General features: G+C 41.4%; 1 protein-coding gene and 1 long non-coding RNA gene across 42 annotated transcripts in view; one reads left to right on the forward strand and one right to left on the reverse strand.

Annotated features, from left to right (window-relative positions):
• Positions 1-564: 564 nt before the first annotated feature.
• LOC146398551 (uncharacterized) lies at positions 565-16719 on the reverse strand. Its single transcript, XR_014819305.1, has 3 exons — positions 16383-16719; positions 16182-16291; positions 565-758 (listed from the first exon to the last, which is right to left on the reverse strand). It is a non-coding gene; the product is annotated as an uncharacterized LOC146398551 (long non-coding RNA).
• Positions 16720-16793: 74 nt separating this feature from the next.
• COG6 (component of oligomeric golgi complex 6) overlaps positions 16794-22871 on the forward strand; it is a 161430-nt gene continuing 155352 nt past the window's right edge. For 35 of the 41 annotated variants that reach the window (XR_014819239.1, XR_014819238.1, XR_014819240.1 and 32 more), the window contains exons 1-2: positions 16794-17038; positions 20457-20600. Coding sequence is in view for 2 of the 41 variants with exons in the window: in XM_021065267.2 (XP_020920926.1) it covers positions 16886-17038; positions 20457-20600 (297 nt within the window). In the remaining 39 variants the exon portion in view is untranslated. The remainder of the gene's footprint in view (positions 17039-20456; positions 20601-22871) is intronic. The other 6 variants (XR_014819232.1, XR_014819233.1, XR_014819234.1 and 3 more) reach the window with 1 other exon arrangement.

Consider the following 22871-nt stretch of genomic DNA (forward strand, 5'->3'; position numbering starts at 1 on the left):
TTTCTTCTAGGTGTAAGGGTGAATGTCAGATTTCAGCCTAACCCTGCCTGGCTTTTCTGTCTTTTTTTTTTTTTTTTTTTGGCCTTTTCTTGGGCTGCTCCCACGGCATATGGAGGTTTCCAGGCTAGGGGTCGAATCGGAGCTGGAGCTACCAGCCTATGTTAGAGACACAGCAACGCAGGATCCAAGCCGCATCTGCAACCTACACCACAGCTCACGGCAACGCCAGATCATTAACCCACTGAGCAAGGGCAGGGATCGAACCCACAACCTCATGGTTCCTAGTCGGATTCGTTAACCACTGCGCCATGACGGGAACTCCTGGCTTTTCTATTAATAACCAATTAGCATCTAATGTATCTGCTCCGAACATATTAGTATGAGAACTGGTTTAGTACCCAAGAGAAACCCAAGTTCTATTCTTGGTATAAACTACCCGTCAAGCATATTCTTCTTTTTCTTCTTTTGCTTTTACATATATGGCTATTATTTCTTTTATAGTCATGATACTCAATAGAAATTATGTGTAATATATTTAATGCAAAATTTTAAGACCTCACTTACCGCTTACTTTTGATCCAAAAGTACTGCAAGTCTTATGTGAACTTGGATATTGCTTAGAAAACAAGTAATTATGGTGTAGTGACGGGAAGAAAGACCTGGTTTCCTTGATTCAAAAGCTCCTGTGAGTCTTAAACAGAACAGATGGCGAATAAACATCCGGTTTTTGATGAACGCTTCCTAACCTTCATTTTAGCCTGTAAAGAAGCAGAAGAGGAAGAGACATGAAAAGGAGATCTAAACACAGGGTAGCAGTCAGGAACACCCAGTTCTGGGCTCAGTTTGGCTGCTAAATTGTTTCTTGACCTTGGACAAGTAACAGTGAAAAGTGAGGGATCTGATCTGACTATTGTCTCCTCTGAAAACAGCTGCATGGTTCTTTAATGAGAGAGGTAATATAATTATCAATAGCCAATCAGGCGAGAGTCATGCAAGTCCTCGCTGTCTATGTTAGCTAAAACCACATGAGACAAACTTCTTAAAGGGTCAACTCACCCCAGTTGGAGTATGGATGGAAAGAGGCACCATTTTTTCCATGGTTTAACTTTTTCCCCAATTTCCCCCCCACTTTTTTTATAAAAAATAAAAATAACACCCCAAAGCCTTAAGAACAAGTCTGTTGTACCAGTTAGTGCTGGAGAATGAAAGGAAACCTGACCTTAAGTTTCCCAATGTAATAATTAAATCCAAACCACTCATTCTGAATCATTTCTCTCCCCTAGCCAGGTTCTGCAGAATTTCTCTTCTGCCATCTTAGAATGCATCCAGTAACAACAAAAATTTGACATGTTCAAAACCTACAATAAAAGTCTAACCTACTCTTCTAAGATGAACTTGAGGATGCACTTAGTGTGCTAAGAGCATGCAAAGTTCAAGACCCTTTTAGGGGTCGTAACAGTAGAGTGAACCTAAGTTCAATGGCCTTTCTTGTGTTACACTGAAAAGTTATCTTGGCAGGGGTGGTATTTTCCAGAGTTTCTTGGATTAAGTATTGATGTATAATAAAGGTAAATAGAAGTACAAGATGAAGCATAATGACTTGCTGCCATCAAGACAGGATTGATCTGAATTTGATTTAGCCATAGAAACACCTCCTATGGGGAGAAAGCCTATTAAAGTTTAAAGTGGACAGATTCTCAGCTCAGCCACTTACTGGTTTTCTCATCTTAGATAAGTCAGTTATTTAGCCTCTCTAAAACCCAATTTGCTCGCATGTAAAATGGCACTTCTATCTTCCCATAGTGTTATTCAAAACCCTAAATGAGAAAATATACATAATTTACCACACTGCCACACATAGTTACCTGTTCAATAAATGATAGCTATTATTTTCAGAAGACCTCTCTTCTACTATCTTATAATTCACTTACCAGCAAATAATCCAACACATTCAAACCTACAAAAAATTCTGATCTAGTCTCTTAAAATGATAAAATTAAAATGAGCTTTCTTTTAAAAATATTCAATATGCGATCTGCTATTTCCTACAGTTCTTTTTAAGAGAAGACAAGTGATGTCCAAATTTTTCATGTAAATAAAAGTATCAAAAAGTACCCTGATTTTGCACAAATGAACCTTTCCACAGAAAAGAAAATCAAGGACTTGGAGAATAGACTTGTGGTTGCCAAGGGGGAGGGGAAGGAAGTGGGATGGACTGGGAGCTTGGGGTTAATAGATGCAGATTATTGCCTTTGGAATGGATTAGCAATGAGATCCTGCTGTGTAGCACTGGGAACTATGTCTGGTCACTTGTGATGGAGCATAATGATGTGAGAAAAAAGAATGTACACATGTATGTGTAACTGGGTCACCATGCTGTACAATAGAAAAAAATTAATGTATTGGGGAAACTAAAAAAAAAAGTACCCTGATTTGGATGTATTGTTCAGTATACTACATTATATGAAATGGTACCTGATACAAGTTTTCCAGTGGACATCATCTTTGACACCTTGGTACCTCGAATGAATGAACACTGAACTTTGAGGAAGCACTAGAAAGAGGCATTCGTTCTGAGCTCAAGAAATCCAAGGTGAAACCTCCAAAAGTTAAATTCTGTGGGCCTGTTTTCTTATCTCTAATCAAGCCCAACTCGACACCTTCCCTTCTTTCTTTCTTTTTTACCTTCTTGTCTCTCAGTCTATCTTGACATTCCAGCTTAGCAGGGACACATATATAAAAGCACGCTGGGGTCTATAGGAAAGACACATTAATACAATCCCAAAGTCCTTATTAAATAACATTAGCTCATAGGTGGTATAGCCCTTACTGACATATCAATTCCAGTTAATAGCAATTAATAGACTTTGTGGATAAAATACAAAACATACTAGCCCGTGACAACATCAATTACCTTCTAATTCTTCACCTTTACTGACCATTGTCAAAATAGGCCTACCAGTCTGAATACAAACCCAAGAAAATGTTGTTCTCACTGAAACAGACTTCAGACTTTAGAACTAATGTAGAACTCCTCCACCCCAGACATCATTTTATCTTGATCAGTTTTCAGAAGCCAAATAAAAGTCATTTTGATTATTCAAAATTAAGAGTAACCTCCTGGGGCAGAACTGCAATAATGGGACAGCACGTTGCTTCTTCAGTCTACAGTGAGTTTAGTATTTAGGCAAAGATCCCTGAGCTACAAACTATACGACTGTTACTCACTAGTGCCATCTGCCGGTGACCCAGGAGCATGGTTTGCCACCTTAAGAAGCTCTGCTCTGGGACAGACAAGGCTGGAATCAAACATAGTTAACTCTTAGTGTGAAAGTATTTTTCTTATTTCTGGATTTCTAGGTCTTTAGTGACTCTTCATCCTCACACCCATTCTCTGAGGATGGCTGGAGGCCTCATCTTAGCATTCTCACCAGAAGTTAAGTAAGTGGGGAATAAAAAAGGAACCTCACATCAATCAGGATTGTTTCTGTTATTTAATGGTTTTAAAAATACGAAGTTTCCTTACAGAAGAATTCCAAATAATATATGTACACACCCTCCACTCCCACCCAGGAGGTGAAATTTATCCCCTCCCTCCCTGTAGGGTGGGCGGACTCAATGACTCACAGAAAATAAAGTATGGAAAAGGAAAAAACTAGTAACTTTCCAGTGGAGAAGCCTGACAGACAACACCTTCACCAGGTGACCAAGGTAAACATTCCTGGCCACGTGTGGATTCCAGGGATCCCTGATGTGATGTGAGCAAAGCACACTTCATTTCCTTGGCATTCTTTCCAAAGACCCATCACCCCAGTCGACTCACGCCTGACAAACCATGTTGGGGGACATTCTGCAAAATACTCCTCACAACTACCAAGGTTAGGAAAAGCCAGGGAAGGCTGAGACACCAGCACAGATCAGAGGACACTGAGAAGACACGACGACTCAACGCAATGTGGTCTTCTGAACAGAAAAACGACATTCATAGAGAAACTGGTGAAACCCAAATAAAAGCTGGGATCTAGTTAGCAGTAAGACATTAATGTTGGTTTCTTAGCTTTTTTTTTTTTTAATCTTTTGTCTTTTTTAGGGCCATACCCACGGCACATGAAGGTTCCCAGGCTATGGGTCTAATCAGAGCTGTCGCTACTGGCCTACGCCAGAGCCACAGCAACACCAGATCCGAGCCAAGCCTTCGACCTACACCACAGCTCATGGCAACATCGGATCCTTAACCTACTGAGCAAGGCCAGGGATCAAACCCGTAACCTCATGGTTCCTCGATGGACTCCTTTCCACTGCGCCACAACAGGAACTCTGATTTCTTAGTTTTGACAAATGTACCACAGTAGGTAGGGGAAACTGGAAATGATTAAGGGTGCAGGAAAATACTATCTTATCCTTGCCAATTTCCTGTACATTTCCCAGTATTCCAAAATTTTTAAAAAGTTTATTTTATTATTATTATTGTTATTATTATTTTGTCTTTTTTAGGGCTGCACTCGTGGCATATGGAGGTTCCCAGGGTAGGGGTCAAATTGGAGCTGCAGCTGCCGGCCTAAACCACAGCCACAGAAACATGGGATCCAAGCCGAGTCTGTGACCTACACCACAGCTCACAGCAATGCCAGATCCTTAACCCACTGAGCAGGCCAGGGATCGAATCTGAGTCTTCATGGATAGTAGTCAGGTTCATTTACTGCTGAGCCATGACAGGAACTCTTAAAAAAGTTTATTTAAAAAAAAATGCAAAGTGGAGTTCCTGTTGTGGCTCTGTGGTTAACGAATCCGACCAGGAACCATGAGGTTGCGGGTTCGATTCCCGGCCTTGCTCAAGCAAGGCTACAGCTCCTATTAGACCCCTAGCCTGGGAATCTCCATATGCCGTGGGAGCAGCCCAAGAAATGACAAAAAGACAAAAAGTCAAAAAAAAAAATTTGCCATTATGTCCATTTCTATGCTGAACATTCTTGTTTCATTCATTCAAACACTTCATATTTGAAGAACCTGTCACAGATTAAAACGTGTTTCGTGTATGTTCATTTAAACTTCCATGGCAGCCTGCGAGACAGGCAAGATGGGTTATTTCCATCTACAATGTATAAATGAGACTTGGAAATTCTGTCCTCCTCAAAGTCACTCAAGGAATAAGAAGCAGAGCCAGGCCTGCTGGGTTTCTCCTCCAGGACTCTTTCTATACCTTCCAAGTTTCTCACTTCGAATTCTAGCAGTAGTGATTCTATTAGGAGTGACTGATATAATCACACTGGGAGTGATTGACGTGAGGTTGTTGGATTTCATGTACTCATGTTATCCTGACTCTTCTGTGTGAGGATCTGAGTGTGGAAAAGAGCAATGAACACTGTAAGAAAAAAATGGAAATGGGAAAGCATAAGTCAAAGTTGTAATATTTACTCCCAGACTTCATCATGAAGTAATAAAGTTTCCTCTGCCAAGAAAAATCCCTCTCATCCTTTAAGGCTTGGCTCAAGAATTACTTTATGAGTCCTTCCTCCAGGCTCTGTGCTGCATACGCATGTCTCCAAACTCTGTTTCTGTAGCGCTTTTCACTGCTCATGTATTATGGATATTTTCTTTGAATGTACTTTAAGAGGGGAATTGTTCTACTAAGTTTTGTAGAGAATGACAAAAGCTTTTCCAAAGTCATTTTACTAACTGAGACTTGACTAGCACCAGGTGATCTTGTGTCTTCCATGACTTGAGTGTCATGAAACTTCATTGTGATTTTCGTTTTCATTTTTCTGATAATCACCCATGTTGAGCACCTTTCCCTTTGCTTCTTGACAATTAACTGTTCTCCTTTGTGAAGTTTCTGTCCAAATCCTTTGTCTAAGTTCTATTAGGTTACACTGAAGGCATTAAACAAATAAGTAAATATATTAGGGATAATGGAAACTAAGTTTCTTACTGTTTGAGAAAGGAGTTACAATCACAAATAGGAAGAAACTGAAAATGAATCCTGTGTTGTTGTTGGGAACTAGAAGGGTTGATGTGAATGCATGGTTTTCGGTATGTGTAGATGGATACACAGATATCTATGTAGGCGGGGGAAAGAATGAGATAAGCCTGGAATATACTATTATGACAGAAAGTAAACACTCAGTGATGGAATTGTATCAAAAGGAAACAGAAGCCAGTTTGGACAGCCTCCCTCTGGTCAAGTCGGAGACAATTTGAGCATAAAAATAAATAATAATAGCAATGGATTATGACTCACTGAATAAAATAGGAAACTATGAGTCCTCAACAAACAAGCATGCTTCAAACTTGTTTGATGAGAAGTGGGGATATTTACGGAGTTTCAAATTACTTCCCACGAAACCCTTCTTAAATAGAAATGAGAAAGGCATAATGTTATAGTGAAGAATTCTGGCACACACCACCTTAACTGAATGATCAAAGTGAATAGGACCAGTAATTGGACAAATTAAAATTCTGTACTACCTGATAAGATGCAATAAGGGCACAGCATCAAGCACACTGAAGTTCCTGCCAATTACACACGCTGAACCTCATCATGAGGAAAATCAGAGAAAGTGAAAGTGAAGGACATTCTATAAAATGACTGGCCGATAAGCTTCAGAAGTGTCAGAGCATAAACGTTAAGAGAGACTGAGAAACTATCCTGTGGTGCTGGGAGAGAGCTGGGAGGAAAGTGAGCAGCTGGGGGGCCGGTGGCATCTGGGACAGTTCATGACGGTCTGCCCAAAGCATCCACGGAGGGTCTTCGGTCACCTGGGTCCACTGTCCCTGGGCTGGCCGGGCTCCTGCGGCGCTTCCTTCCTTTCTTCCCTCCTCCCTCCTGCGTCTGAGCCTCCTCCCCGCTGCCCCCAGCACCTCCAGGCCCCGCACAAGGGACGAGCAGGGACTTCAGAGTGGGCGCACGGCCATCAGCACTGCAGGGACTGAAAGTGCAGGCGGGCTTCCGGGTAGGGAGGCCTCAGCGGAGCACCTTCTGCCTGGGGCACCAGCCGGCAGAGGGCGCCCTCCACGCCAGAGCGAGGAGGGTGGTGGGGGGCTCTGCTTCATAGGGGTCCCCGCGGGTGGGGGACCTGCAGCCACAGCTAGAGCGGGCTGCCCTGGAGCATCCTGGCCAACGTCTCCACGTAGGATGCAGATGCAGTCCCATGGTGCTCCCAGCCAGGTCTCAATGTGCAGTGGGGCAAGTCACCAAAATCTCACCTCCCATCCCTGTACTGCTGGATGTCCTCAAAGGACTTGGTGGTACTGGTGTCAAGAACACACAACCGGTAAATTCTCAAAGTTCATTTTCTGATTTTTCTTCTTTTCTCTCTTTTTTTTGGGGGGGGGGCAGCGATCCTGGCATGAAGAAATTCTCCGGCCAGGCATGGAACCCATGCCACAGCAGTGACCCAGCCACAGCAGTGACAACACCGAATCTTTAACCTGGTGAGCCATCAGGGAACTCCTTTAGTTTCCCAATTTTGGTATCTTTTTTTTTTTTTTTTTTTTTGGTCTTTTTGCCATTTTCTTGGGCCGCTCTCACGGCATATGGAGGTTCCCAGGCTAGGGGTCGAATCGGAGCTATAGCCACCAGCCTATGCCAGAGCCACAGCAACGCAGGATCCGAGCCGCGTCTGCAACCTACACCACAGCTCACGGCAACGCCAGATCCTTAACCCACTGAGCAAGGGCAGGGACTGAACCCGCAACCTCATGGTTCCTAGTCGGGTTCGTTAACCACTGCGCCACGACGGGAACTCCCCAATTTTGATATCTTTATTTTACTTGTGTTTGTGGAAAATATACACTAAAGAATTTGATGTGATGGGGGTCAGGTTGGGATTTGATTTTACCTTATTACCAGCTAGTCAATGACCCTGTTCCTATTTCAGGGATGGTGGCACAACACATAAGAGGTCTGGGTCAGAGACAGAGTATTTAATTACTCGTGGCACAGGAAGCCGTCTGAACACCACCATTTGCATCTGTCCCCTTTCCCCCAAAGTCCCATGAGGGCAACACAGGGCCCAACACATGCAGTGGGTTGTGATACAGGGAGAAATTCTGAACTCGGGGAACCTACTGTTTTAGAGCAGACAGCAAGCCTAATCGCTGCCCAGAGCACACCTCGTCCTTCAAGGAAACTCACTGCAAACAGAACCCTGATATATACTCAAAGGGGTAGTGTGTGTCTAGTAAAAACACGGAGAGGAATTATGGCAATATCCATATTATTCCTACTATCACAAGATGGTGAGCAATTTGTATTCATCAATAGTGAATAAGTAAATTGCAGTGTTTATAACTGAAGGAAAAGGCGTGAACTAATGTTCCATAAAACAATATGGATGAATCTTACAAACCTAAGGTTCAGAGACAGCATCCAGTTACAGAGAATATACAGAGGATTGCTTCATTTACATAAAGTAGAAAGGTGAATGAAACTAGTCTCAAGGGGTCAACAGGGGGTCCCAAAAGTAGTGACCAGAAGGGGCTTGAGAGAATCTTCAGAGATGCTAGAAATTGTTTTTTCTTTATCTGTGTGGTAGGTGCATGGTTGTGTTCACTTTGTAATAATTCACTAAGCCAAACACTCGTGATATGTGCACTTTTCTATGTTTTACTTCCCCCAAAGATTCAAATGTGAAAAGAATGCTAGTGCACGCTTATGTAAGTGAAATAACACAAAGATGTGTCAAGGAAATGCCAGTAACTTTCCCAGCCTCCTAGTCTCCTGGCGTACCCATTTGTAACAGACCAGCAAGCATCATTTTATATTGTCTGCTGGTTTAACAAGCAAATATCATCAGGTATCCACAGATATCTCTGCTTTCTCTCTCTCTCTCTTTTTTTTTTTTGCTTTTATTCATTATGTTAGACACCTTATTGACGTTAAACTCCAATCTTTTTATTTGAACGTTTGTCATAGACTTTCTGTAAGTCACTAGCCAAAGTTAGAACTACTGTGTCCAATTTTTCTACCCATATATTTATAATTTTACATGAATAAGTACACATACTGTTGTCTGCTTACAGTTTAGCCTTTTTTTCTATGCATTCCTCCTTCCACACAAGATCTCTCTCACCTCTTTAAAAATCTGGTATTTTCCTCCCCACTTATATTATTTGTAAATGAATAGTGTATTTAATCGCTCACATACATATGGATAAAATTTATATGTAAATATATAAAATATATTCATATTAATATTCTCATAATCAGGAGTTCCCATTGTGGCTCAGTGGGTTACTAACATGACTAATATCCATGAGGATGCAGGCTGGATGCCTGGCCCCACTCGGTAGGTTAAAGATCTGCTGTGGCTGACGCTGTGGAGTAGGCCAGTGGCTGCAGCTCCAGTTCGATCCCTAGCCTGGGAAATCCCATAAGCCATGGGTAGGGCTCTAAAAAGCAAAACAAAAAATTCTCATAATCATTAATTTCTCAATATTTCTACTCTACCTTGTTTTCAAAACACATTTAATGTAGCACTTTCACCTATGTAATAATCAAAGGTCCATGTGGTACACAGACATGGAAAGTATTGTAAACATATACCCAGTTATTATAACTGCAGCATTTTAAAGGTAGAAAGAATGTGAATAGTTTTACTTTCCACCACAATTCGAATATTTGGCCAAATGATACTTCCTCTGAATTAAACTTAAGGCTTCATCAGGTATATTGTTTGCACCTACTGGAAGCAAATGGAAATAATTAGGCTCAATACCATGCATTAATTTTCCTGTCTAATATCTGCACTTTATTCTCCTATCTCTGGTGAGGAAAATCTCCTTATTAAATCATTCATGTTATTGCTTATAAGGAGTTACAGCCAGTTCACGAGTTCTTTTGTTATACTTAAATTATCCCTTAGCTATTGAAGGGATACCATAATTTCCACAAATAATTTTTTGCTTTCTGTTTTTCAAGAAAGTCACCCTGTAAATTGACATCTGTTGCTTCAGAAATCAAAGTTAACTAACATGTGGAATTAAAACAAACTCAGTGGCACTCAACAGCACGTTCACTTTTTTCTTTAAGGAAAAAAGAGTTTACAAAAATTTTACATTACTTTATAAAGTCAAATGGGAATGCAGAACATCAAGTCAATGACTTTAAAAGAAATTTTCAATGTGAAAATCAATCATCATAAATTTGTGTCAAGCATGGCAAAATATGTAGACATATACTTCAGTAGTAATTTTTATTTTGATATAGATCCCCTATCAGAGGTAGGTGATTTATGAGCTTTTTAGTGTGAATAGCAAAATAACAGTACCTATCCTTAAACAAACAAAAAAAAAAAAAAAGAAAGAAAAAAAAAGGAAATATGCTTTAGAAACAGGACTCCAAGGAGCAGCCTAGAGTTATATAAGAGAATGAGAGAGGATTTCTTCTCATATATCATCTATAATCTGATAAGTTTTTTAGACTGTGGTTCCAAAGAGAGATTGGATCTGGTTGCTGCTAATTAGGCTTTGGAATCATATCTTTTTTAAATTAAAAAAAAAATTTCTTTAAGGCCCCACCCATGGCATATGGAGGTTCCCAGGCTAGGGGTCAAATCGGAGCTGTAGCTGTCAGCCTACGCCAGAGCCACAGCAACGCGGGATCCGAGCCATGTCTGCGACCTACATCACAGCTCAAGGCAACACCAGATCCTTAACCCACTGAGCAAGGCCAGAGATTGAACCCCCATCCTTATGGATCCTAGTTGGATTCGTTAACCACTGAACCATGACGGGAGCTCCCTGGAATCATATCTTGATTAAAAAGCCTCCCTTTAAGAAAAATCTGTTTTCTCTACCCTAGGATTACTAGAGCACACTGTTTTTGTTGCTTCAAATGTAAAGAATAGGGCTGGCTCAAATAACATATGCTCCATATTTTATCAGGCCTCTCACACCAAAATGTTGGTTCCTCACAAATGTGGCTGTTCACCTGACCTCAAGCTTTCCAAAGATTTTTTTTCTTCCTATTTTGGGGGGCTGTGTGTGGGGAGGGGGCATAAGGTAGTTACCAGGATAGGGGTTTAATTGGAGCACACAGCAACAACAGGTCCTTAACCCACTGAGCGTGGGCAGGGATCAAACCTATGTCTTCATGGATACTAGTTGGGTTCTTTACCACTGAGCCACAATGGGAACTAAGCTCTTCTTTCTGCTCTTCTCTCCTTAGGTACAAAGTGCCAGCTGGTTTTGGCAGCTCTGTTCCTTGGCCTCATAATTGAATTTCTTGTTCAAAATGACCCACTCCACCTCTGACACCAAGCAGCTCTTTAAACAGATTGGCCAAAAGCTACAAACCAAATAACCCCAGTGGTCAGCTGCTCACTAGAGGGATGTGATCATTCATAATCATAGGCCAATTGCTGGAGAGCAATTCAGAGTTTACTCACCAGTCACTACTGACAGCTTTGCTTTCAAATTTCCTGTAATAGAGTCTCACCTGACTTAGGTCTTGCTGTTTCTGTGCAATTATTGCTTTAAGCTAACAAAAACTGCACTGCATTAATATTTAAAATTAAAATCAATGATTACTCTAGCACAGTGACAGAATGCTGTGGCTGAATGCCATGGAATTTCTTGTTAATATTAATTTGTAGTTTGTACAGAAATGGTTTAACAACAACTGAGCTACACACATGTAATTCAAATATTGATGGACTGAGCCGTAGGTCTGGAGATCATGAAGGAAATGGCTTATAACCATTTGTGTTTGATTTTATGGTCTTAGAATTTAAAGAAAATTCAGTGTATTTCAGTAATAACATGTAATATACTTTTTCTAGTAGATTGGTACTAACACAAAATTTCCAATCTCTGACCAGCATAAATTTGTTTTAGATTGCTAGGAATGACATAAAATTTCCCAATGAGATTTTTATCTCGTCATGATAACCCTGATATCAGTGTTATCATCAATCATGATTTACTGAGTATGTTTTAAGAACCTGGGACTGAACTAAGACTCTGATTTTCCTTAGTATAGGAAAAGGATGATGTTGATCTAAATTAGTAGAATACTTAATTTGAATTGTTTTTCTTTTTCTTTTTTTCCTTTTCTTTCTTTCTTTTTTTTTTTTTTTTTTTTTTTTTTGTCTCTTGTGTTTTTTAGGGCTGCACCTAAGGCATACAGAGGTTCCCAGACTAGGGGTTCAATTGAAGCTGCTCCACAGCCATAGCAACACCAGATCTGAGCTGTGTCTGCGACCTACACCACAGCTCATGGCAACACCAGATCCTTAACCCACTGAGTGAGGTCAGGGATTGAACCCGCAACCTCATGGTTCCTAGTCAGATTTGTTTCCACTGCGCCATGAATTATTTTTCTTGATTGTGACAATTAGCTTCCGCTTGGCTATAAACACACGTCATGTTCACATTAGATGAACATGTGCCCACAGCCTAATAATCAAAGATCCACCATCCTAATTAGATATGTTTATAAAATCCAATAGGGAACTTGTTTTTTATAAGATCACTCATTAACCAATATTTATGGACTGTATAAGGCGTTATACTAATTTTTGCTGTGGGTTATATAAATAACACATGTATTACCCTCAAGGTATTTTATTATAAGCTAGGAAATTGATGAGACCTGTATGCAAGATCCATACTATAAATCCCACGTTTAATATATTTATTTTCTTTACAACCTCCCTAGGTTTGTGAGAACCAGAGAGAGTAACAAAATCATTGTGGAGATGAAGCTTCTCTTTGGGGCCTGTCATATTTGGATGATGTCCTTTTACTGAAAAACACATGTTTTAGGCCAGGGCAGTAGAATACAAACGTCAGTACGTGTCAAAATCATCTGAGGAATTGTTGGCTGGGCCTCACCCTTGGAATTCCCAATTCTGGGCCCACAGTGGGGCCTGAGAATTTCTAAAAAGTTTCCAGGTGATACTGAAGTTCTGGGTTGAGGCATCACTCTGAAAAGCCCCTGGCCTAGAGACTCCCAAGACTGGTTAGGAGTCAAAAAATAGGTAGGTAGCATTTTCTTTCTTCCTTTCTTCTTTTTTAAACTTTTCCTCTCCTTTCCTTCACCCCCCTTTCCCTCTTCCTTCCTTTCTTTCCTTTTTAACATGGGTCTCCCCGTCCTCACGCTTAAGAGACTCATTGGATCTGGGTTGAGGATCACAAGCCAACCCTTTTTCAAAGCTTACACTATAATTTGCTCAATTCCAAGTCAGCGAATGTTCCTTTCCACTGTCCTGGGGGCAATTAGATAGGGGAGAGGATTGAATGAACCTGGAGGGAGCCATAATATAAAGAGACTGGTGAAACCAGGTGGAGGATTTACACTCCTTAATTTGATTCGCTGACAGGCACTAAAACTTCCCTCCATGTGAACACCCAGTGGGCATCCTCAGGTGTCCGAATTTAGAACATTCTAAAAGGTGCATGCCCAGGGCTGGGGCTTAGGAGGAGCTAAGGGTGGCGCTGCACTGGGGCAATTACAAGGAGGGCCTCTGTGACCTGTCCTCCACCAGCTCTGCATCATGGGTGTTTTCCTCTTTTTAAGCAACTTCAAGGGCCCATGTCATTTTTCACTCTCACTAACCTTAATCCCGTCACACACCTTTCGGTTTCCCAAACTGGATGATGAGAATACCACAGATACGTACGGGGCACCTTCCAAGAACATCAATTTCAATGAAAAAGTGCACCTTATACTATCTCTCAGAAGAGACTCCAACGCTGAGTATTGCAAGCACGAGTGTGTGTGTGTGTGTGTGTGTGTGTGTGTGTGTGTTGTTTTATACTTTTGTGCTGTAGGATATTAACAATCTTTCTAGTCATAAACAATGCTCGCAGCTATGTTTTCTGATTGCTATATGATCAAAACTGGGTGTGGAAGACAGCAACACTAGCCCTGCAATAAATTATGTGACGTCCATTACCTAAATTGCCTTCATTATCTGTGCCTGCAGAATGTGGGCTGGATGATATCACACTGAATTAATAGATATAATATTTCTTGTTAGCAGCAGGACAGCCAGTCCTCCAGGGTAAGGTTGGATATAATCACCTACTGAACTAGTTAATTTGTAAAAGGATAAGCAAGCCTGAAATCAAAACGTAAATCACTTTTTTGCTCTTAAAACTGTATCTTATACATATGTCAATACATAAGACTAGAGATGGTCCATAAAATTGAGATATGGCAGATAACTTTAAAACATAACAGCATTCTCCTTGGAAGTAGCCTTTAGAGATCTGGTGTTTCTTTCTGTTCCAAATCATAGATGTATGCCATTGAAAAGAACTTCAATTTGATGACCCACCTCATGGGAAGTTTCTTTCTCCTGAGGGCTTGTAAACTGGTTACTGCTTCACCCCTGAGAATAAATGTATGACCATTTCCTTGTTGGACAATTCTGACCAATAGAAGGTTCTTCCTTTCCAAAATTTTCACAAAAATGAGAATCCTTAGTCCATGCCTTAGGTCTCTCTGATTCCCAGCCCATATTGCTTTACAGTATCGCTTTGCTTCTGAATGAAGGGCCTACTATGTGCCAAAATTTTGCAAAATAATTGTCAGGAATAGAAAAATTAATGCAACCCAGAACCTCTCCTTAAGGCGTTTACAGCCTGCACATAAAAAAGATAATATACGCATATAATTATTTCTAATTCAAGCGCCAAAGAGAACCTTTAAGTTCTACGAACCTTTGTCCAGAGGAGGTGAAAAGAATGATACCCAAATGGAAGCAGGTTTCATGAAGCAGACAGCTGGTAGGTGGGGATACAGACATAAAATGCAGAGACTTTTTGGGGCAGAAGGGAGGCCATGTGCATGATGGTGATGAAAACACTGGGCATGTTTAGAAACAGGGAATTAAAATTCTTGCAGTGCAGCATAAGCTAAGTACAGGGAGACACTGAGAATAAAATATAAGGATGCATTTCTTTTTTTTTTTTTTTTTTGTCTTTTTGCTATTTCTTGGGCTGCTCCCGCGGCATGTGGAGGTTCCCAGGCTAGGGGTTGAATCGGAGCTGTAGCCACCGGCCTACGCCAGAGCCACTGCAACGCGGGATCCGAGCCGCGTCTCCAACCTACACCACAGCTCACAGCAAGGCCAGATCGTCAACCCACTGAGCAAGGCCAGGGACCGAACCCGAAACCTCATGGTTCCTGGTCGGATTCGTTAACCACTGCGCCACGACGGGAACTCCAAGGATGCATTTATCAGGCTGGGATGAAAATAAAGAGCACCTGAAAGCCAGAGACAGACCTGTGGATCTGATGCTCTATACTAGTTTGCTCCAAAGTGGGCCATAAATCTCAGGATGGATGTCAGAGAACGCAACCGGGTGGCACTTTCATTTGTAATGTGATGCATTATGGAAATGCACTCTACTGGTTGACTCTGGTTCTCTCACTATTCATATTTCTAGGTCACAGATCACACATACAGTATGGGTGGCATCCTGAGGGGGAGATTGGGTGTACCATGACGCTGGGATTGGGAGGGAGTCATCTTTTTTTGCTTGTTTTCAATGCTTGAGTTTGTACACCGGGGGGGGGGGGGGGGGGGGGGGGGGAGGTAGGGAGGATTTATAGATTATGTCATCTAACTTTAAATAAACAGCCTCACAAAATGGCAAATGGCCTAAAAAGATTCCTTCAGAGAACCCACAAATTGAAGATAATACTAACAATATAGTCACAAATAAAGTAAAAGGGGCAGAGCTGACACTCCCCATCCTCTAAGGACAAGGTGTTCATAGCCTAAGTGTTTTAGTATATTAAGGAGCTCAACACACATAACTAGCATTCACATTTTCACTAAAAGAAAACCTTTATCTTCAATACGAATTGTTATATATAAATATTATATATATACACACCCATATAAAAATATACACATATTTAAAACTTAGGTCTCTGATGAGGCTTACCTGAATAATTATTTTTAACTGTTGGAAAATATTGATTTGAACTGTTGAAAATCCTGATTTTTACGGCTTTAACTTATAATTTATAGTTAGCATTATAAAATAAATTAACATTAAAAAACATAAAAATTGCTTTAAATATATTTAAATTTTACCATAATGTCCCTGTCTTCGCACTCCTACATATCATTCCAAGTTTCAGATTATTTTGTTTACAAATGCAAATTCAGAGAAGTGCAAATAAACACGGAAAGGTGGGGAATAATTTAAGGTTGCGGGCCTACCTTATTAACCTGTTCACATATTCAGCAACACACGAAGATTAGAAAATTTCAGGCCGCTTGGAAAGGTACCAAATGAAAAATGGAAACCTCCTTTCCACAGGAATGCCATCCTGGAAAAAAAAAAAAAAAAGCCTAAATTTACACATTTCTCTTTTTCACACAATCACACAAGTGTTTCACATTATATACACTATAACGCACCTTGCTTTTTTCACATACTAGATTTTGGAATTCTTTCCACAGCCTCATTTAAATCTCCTTCACAGCAGATAACAGTTGCATAGTATTCTAAAGTGATCTTAACTGGAAATAACTTTTACCGAACGTATTTGTGAGACACAGGGCTCCGTGTGTTTCACTTCTGCCTAGCACGAACTTTCAAAGATTCAGGATTCCACATGCCCTTTTAATCCCGTAAACTGGAATCTCCAAACTCTATAAATTTGCCCTGAAGTTTAATCTATTTTGCAAAGTCGCGCGTTAGTCTCGTCCCCTCTTGCTCCGAGAGTCCTGCCCCGCCCCTTCTCTTCCTTCCACCAATTTCTACCGCCCCCAGCAGCTCCGCTCAACAGGAGTGGTCAGGGCAGAACCTTCCCAGGGCGCATGCGCGGTAGGTAGGCGCATGCGCGATGCGCGGCTGCTGGCGCGTCGCGCACCGGGGCTGAGGTGGCCGGCGCCGAGGAGGGGGCGGGACGCGCGGCGCTATGGCTGAGGGTAGCGGGGAAGTAGTCGCAGTGCCCGTGACCGGGGCTGCCAACGGCTTCAGTAATGGGGCCAGTGGGACCTCGGCGCAGACCAACAACCCGCTGTCGCGGAAGCTGCGTAAGATCCTGGACACGCGGCTGGACAACGACAAGGTAACCGCAGCCGGCAGGGCCGAAGGTCCCGCGTCGTTCGCGGGTCGGAGGGACTGGGGGCGGCGTCTGTCCGACACCCTCTAGCTTGTCCCTTGTCCCCACCGCCGAGGGGACCCCAGGCCCTCGGGACCCGCTGTCGTGCCGGCATGGGGCGGGTAAGAAAGGGTAGGCCGAGGAGCCCCTGGAAAAGCGAAGAGGTTTTCTGGGTATTGCTCCCTATTTATTTAAAACGGTTCTTTCCTCGATGACTCTGGATCCGGAAGGTAAACGGTGGAGGCGCCCTGCTTCCGCAGGTGTTCGGGGGTTCTGAGCAGGGAGGGAGAGAGGAGACACCCCCCTGGGGGCGCAGAAGAAGAAACGGGCAAAAGAGGAAAATGCAAGATAAGGCAGGACGAAGGGGGGCCTTCGGAGGAACGAAGGCCAAGGCTAAGCATCACTGAGCTTTTCCATTGACAGGTGAAAACATCTAACAATTTACAGAGCGACAGGGCTACCACCTGCTTATGGTTCAAAGGAAACAATACTAGTTTTTGTTGTTGGCCAAGCACTAACAATTTACAGCGCGAAAGGGCTACCACCTGTTGATGGTTCAAAGGAAACAATACTAATTTTGTTGTTAGCCAAGCACTAACTGACGTGTGGGCTTGTGCTGTATTTCTTTACAAGATAAACCTCCCGCATCCTCTTCCAAGTACCTTCTGAAACTTAGAGCGGACTTCCCATCTCCACTAGTAGCTGCTTATCTCTTCTGTATCACTGAGTCCCTAGGTATATTGTCATGCCGTTGTGGTTAAAATAAAAATATATATGTAGAAGTGAGAGTTCTAAAGATGAATTTGTAGGTAACTGACAGTAACCTGTCAATAAGAATTTTTGTGTTAAAAAAATAACAATATAATGAGCTAAGAAAGGTAGGCTCTGGGGCCACGGATTATTGGCTCTAAACCACCAAATTGGTGCATTATGGTTTAAGCCCCTTCTCTAAGCTGATGTTAAAATTCTAAATTGGGAATACTGCTAATAACTTTCTCAGGGTTGTTGTGAGGGTTCAGGGAGAGACTGCTTAGCACAGGGCCCCAGCAGTTTTTCCTTATGAAATGTTAATTCTTATTAAATGCTAATATTATACAATTTCTTAAGGGTTTAAAGTATCTAATATTGACATGGACTATTTCATTTACTACATCTACTCTGATAAATTAATATTATCGCCTTTTTACCCAATGAGAAAAATAAGGTGTGGAGAGAATGTTACTAGCTTAAGTGACATACTGGGTAAGTGGTGAGCTGTAATTTGCCCCTAATCTTTGTGATTTTGTTCATTCAGCATTTACTGACTGACTACTCCTTTGGGCCAGGCCCTAGGACATTTCAAGCCTGTATTCAAAAGAAACAGCTTTGTTTTACAGTAAATATTGATAGTTAAGGATATTTTTACTCTCACATATTAAACTGAATTTAAATAGCTTTTTGTCAGTCCAGTATCCTAAAATATCATTATAACCAAAAAATGGAAAGGTCAGCCTCTTGGAACATACATGGTTCAGGTGTAGGAATTTCTGTCTGTAGGATTTAGGGTGCTATTAGATATCATGGGCTTGGAACTCTGCCTCCTCTCCTCTGTCCATATTCTCTCTGTAGAAGAACTCTTACTCTTTTTTTTTTTGGTCTTTTTAGGGCCATACCCACGGCATGTGGAGGTTCCCAGGCTAGGCGTTCAATCAGAGCTGTAGCCGCCGGCCTACACCAGAGCCACAACACCACGGGATCCAAGCCGCATCTGCAACCTACACCACAGCTCGCAGCAACACCGGACCCTTAACCCAGTGAGCGAGGCCAGGGATGGAACCTGCAACTTCATGGCTCCTAGTCGGGTTCGTTAACTGCTGAGCCACGAAGAGAACTCACTCTGTTTTTAAATAGTGAAAAGCATGATGCTTCTCTAATTTATGAACCTTGTTCTTGACATCTTTACTAAACTCTAGATTTGTACAATCATTTGTCTATTTGACACCTTTGTTTGGATACATGATCAACATCGTAATGATGTTTTAACATGGCTAGAATTCCTGATTTTTCTCCAAACTGGTTCTGCTCCCCGTTAGAAAGAACATCACAACTTACCCTTCAAGGAAGACGCATACAAGTAATTTTTTATTCCTGTCTTTTTTTTTTTTTTTCCCACATCCAGTCCATTAAAAAATCCTATAGGCGCTATCTCACAAAAAAACAAACAGTTTTTTGGAAATGTCCTCTTGTTTTTATATACAATGCTACCATCTTGTTCTTCGCCCCTGTCACATCTTGCTTGGATTATTTTAGTTTCTTCCTATCTGTTTCCTTCCTTGCCCTCCTCTAGCATCCATTCTCCTCCCAAGGTTGGAATAAACTTTTAAATGTATAAAGCATATTACGGTACTCCTTTGCTTGACAGCTCTCGTAGTTTACCATAGCTTTGGTCACACCAGCCTTCTTTGTGCTGCTTTAGGGTCTTTGTACTCATTGTTCCCTCTGCCTGTGAAAGGCTTCGTTTCCCCTGGATGTTTCTTTCCTACCAGGCAGGCCTAAGTTCAGAAGTCACCTCATACAGGTCTTCCTCTCTCAAGTTATGTCCCACTCACTCAGGTCCTAGCCTAGCAGCTACCAGTGGTACTTATTTTTTACGTATATCCTTCCAGAGATACTTTATGCATTCACAAGTGAATATAGTCCTTTTTCTTTTTTAATAGTTGGTGTTAGGTTTCTGTACCTTTTTGTTTCACTTACTGTATCTTGAAGATCATCCTTTGTTAAGTACACAAAGAATTTCCACTTTTTTCCAATGGCTATATCATAATGTCTTTAACCAATCCTTTTTATTTATTTTTTTATTTTTTATTTTTGTCTTTTTGCCTTTTCTAGGGCCACTCCCACAGCATATGGAGGTTCCCAGGCTAGGGGTCCAATCAGAGCTGTAGCTGCTGGCCTACGCCAGAGCCACAGCAATGTAGGATCCGAGCCACGTCTGCAACCTCACCACAGCTCAACAGTAACACCGGATCCTTAACCCACTGAGCAAGGCCAGGGATCGAACCGGCAACCTCATGCTTCCTAGTTGGATTCGTTAACCACTGGGCCACGACGGGAACTCCTAACCAATCCTTTTTAGATGGACTTTAAGGTTATTTCTAGTCTTTGCAATTCCAAAGAATTCTTTAGTAAATAATCTGGTATATATGCCACAATGCATGAGTAAGTGTGAATTTGTTGTGTCTCAGAAATAAGTTTACAGTTTGGTAATATGAAGGTCATCCAATATTTTTTGGATTGTGTAATGGAAACAAATTATTTGGAAATGATTTTGTTCATTTTTTGCTTGAGATTAGAAAAACGTTTGAAAATTGGTCCCAGTGATGTTCTTTTATTATCAATTATGTAGGAGATGTTGGAAGCTCTCAAGGCACTCTCAACCTTTTTTGTTGAAAATAGTTTGCGGACTCGAAGAAATTTACGTGGAGATATTGAACGCAGAAGCTTAGCCATCAATGAAGAGTTTGTAAGCATTTTCAAGGATGTGAAGGAAGTATGTAAACTCTTTTCATTTAGCAGTTATTAAGAGCTTACTATATGCTGACCCTGTGCTCATTTTTTTTTTTTTTTTTTTTTTTGTCTTTTTGCTATTTCTTTGGGCCGCTCCCGTGGCACATGGAGGTTCCCAGGCTAGGGGTTGAATCGGAGCTGTAGCCACCGGCCTACGCCAGAGCCACAGCAATGCGGGATCCGAGCTGCGTCTGCAGCCTACACCACAGCTCACGGATCGTTAACCCATTGAGCAAGGGCAGGGACCAAACCCGCAACCTCATGGTTCCTAGTCAGATTTGTTAACCACTGCGCCACAATGGAACTCCTTTTTTTTTTTTTTATGGGTAGTGTTGATAATGTTTGCTATTTGTGTACCGTGATCAAATAGAAAATATAACTACTAACTCCCGAAGCATCCAGATTTTTCTTTGGATTAGTGTGATTTCTAAATCTGTAACCTCCACTCATGCTGCTTCTTCAAAAGTTGTACCGTACCATTTGTTCCAAGAAATCCTTTTAGAAATTTTAGCTGTTGAAAAAAAAAATTCCTCTGAATGATTTCCTGGTAGAAATAGTCCTCCTTCAATGAATGAACCTCCCTTCTCTATTGGAGAGTAGTTAGGATTGAGTTACTTTACTGCATCCTAAATTATAACACTTTCAGGTTGGGATCAGTTACTTCAGTTAGTAAGTAGTGATTCATTATGCTTGAGTGAGTACTCTACTCACCAAAGGGTGAAAATGAATTTTATTTATTATGTAATATTTTGTTAATTATCTTAATATTACAGAGTGATATTCTGTAGTTAATACTTCTTTGTGACTTGTATGAAAGTGTCATACATGGTTCCAGTGAGTAGTTACTGAACAGATTATTTTTTTCTTTTTTCTTTTTTTTTTTTTTTTTTTTTTGTCTTTTTGCTATTTCCTGGGCCACTCCCGCGGCATATGGAGGTTCCCAGGCTAGGGGTCGAATCAGAGCTGTAGCCACCGGCCTACGCCAGAGTCACAGCAACGCGGGATCCGAGCCGCGTCTGCAACCCACAGCACAGCTCACGGCAACGCCGGATCCTTAACCCACTGAGCAAGGCCAGGGACCGAACCCGCAACCTCATGGTTCCTAGTCGGATTTGTCAACCACTGCACCACAACGGGAACTCCTAAACAGATTATTTTTAACGTGTAGTAGGATTTTGTTGGCTGAAGGCTGTTAATCTGGAAGGTTAAAAGGAAAGTTTGGTGGTGTTCATAAAAATAGGGAGAGATGGTTGTGATGAGCACATCTCAGTTGTTCTCTCTAAACACCATTTCTCACTGAAAGGAAGTACCAAAGTGAGGAAGCCATATACGGCTACAGGGAAGTGTCAGAGGACTCTAGAACTAAAGAGGCTTCCACTACCAATGATAGGATGATTTGAGTACCAGTGGGAATAACTGCAGTGGACTGAGATGCATCAAGCATGTTTAAGTCCATGAGTTCATAGCGATACTAAAGTAGAACCCTCACTGGTTATCTTAGGCAGTTATAATTTGACTTATTATTTGAAAACGGCTAAGTGAAAGGAAAGAATCAAACATTTATCCTCTCTTTTGTACCAGCTACATACAGTTGAGGCAAGGCTTCTCTTTATGGAGATAGTCCATTCATTTACTAAAAGAAGAAATGATAGAAGATTTTTATAACCACTGTTGAACTGAATGGATCTTGCTCAAGTTTTCTCAGCCTTGGCACTGTTGCTTTTTTGGGCCCCATAGCTGTTGAAGGTTGTCTTCTGCATTGTTGGGTGTTTAGCAGCATCCTTGGTCTCTATCCGAGAGATAGCAGTGGCACCACCTTTCCTCAAGGTGTTGTGACCAAAAATGTCTCCAGATGTTGTCAGATGCCCTGTTGGGGGGACACAGTTGCTCCAGTTGAGAACCATGGGTCATCATTAGCTGCTTACCTCACAAAAAGAGAAACACTCCTATTTGGGACTCCTAGTAAAGGTACACAGCACCACCTATGAAGAATTCTTGCAGGAAAATTAAACCAGAAGATAATCAAGCTTCTAGATACCAGAGAAGAGCAAGGATTATGTTAACACCACAAAGCTGCAGTCAGCAAATCTGAAATACTGGAAACTGTAGACAAATGAATTGGCTTCTTCAACAAATAAACTGTAAGAAAGAGAAATAGGGAGGAGTGAGAATCTATAGATTTAAAAAGGAAATGAGAAATATCAACCAGCTGCTATTTGTGAATCTTTTTTGGGTCCTGACTTGAACAAATAAT

The sequence above is a fragment of the Sus scrofa genome, chromosome 11 (assembly GCF_054392235.1).
Source record: "Sus scrofa isolate SSC_HxYL_T2T_F1_AM1 chromosome 11, Sscrofa_HxYL_maternal_Yorkshire_Landrace_v2.0, whole genome shotgun sequence".
In the NCBI taxonomy this organism is placed as follows: domain Eukaryota; kingdom Metazoa; phylum Chordata; class Mammalia; order Artiodactyla; family Suidae; genus Sus; species Sus scrofa.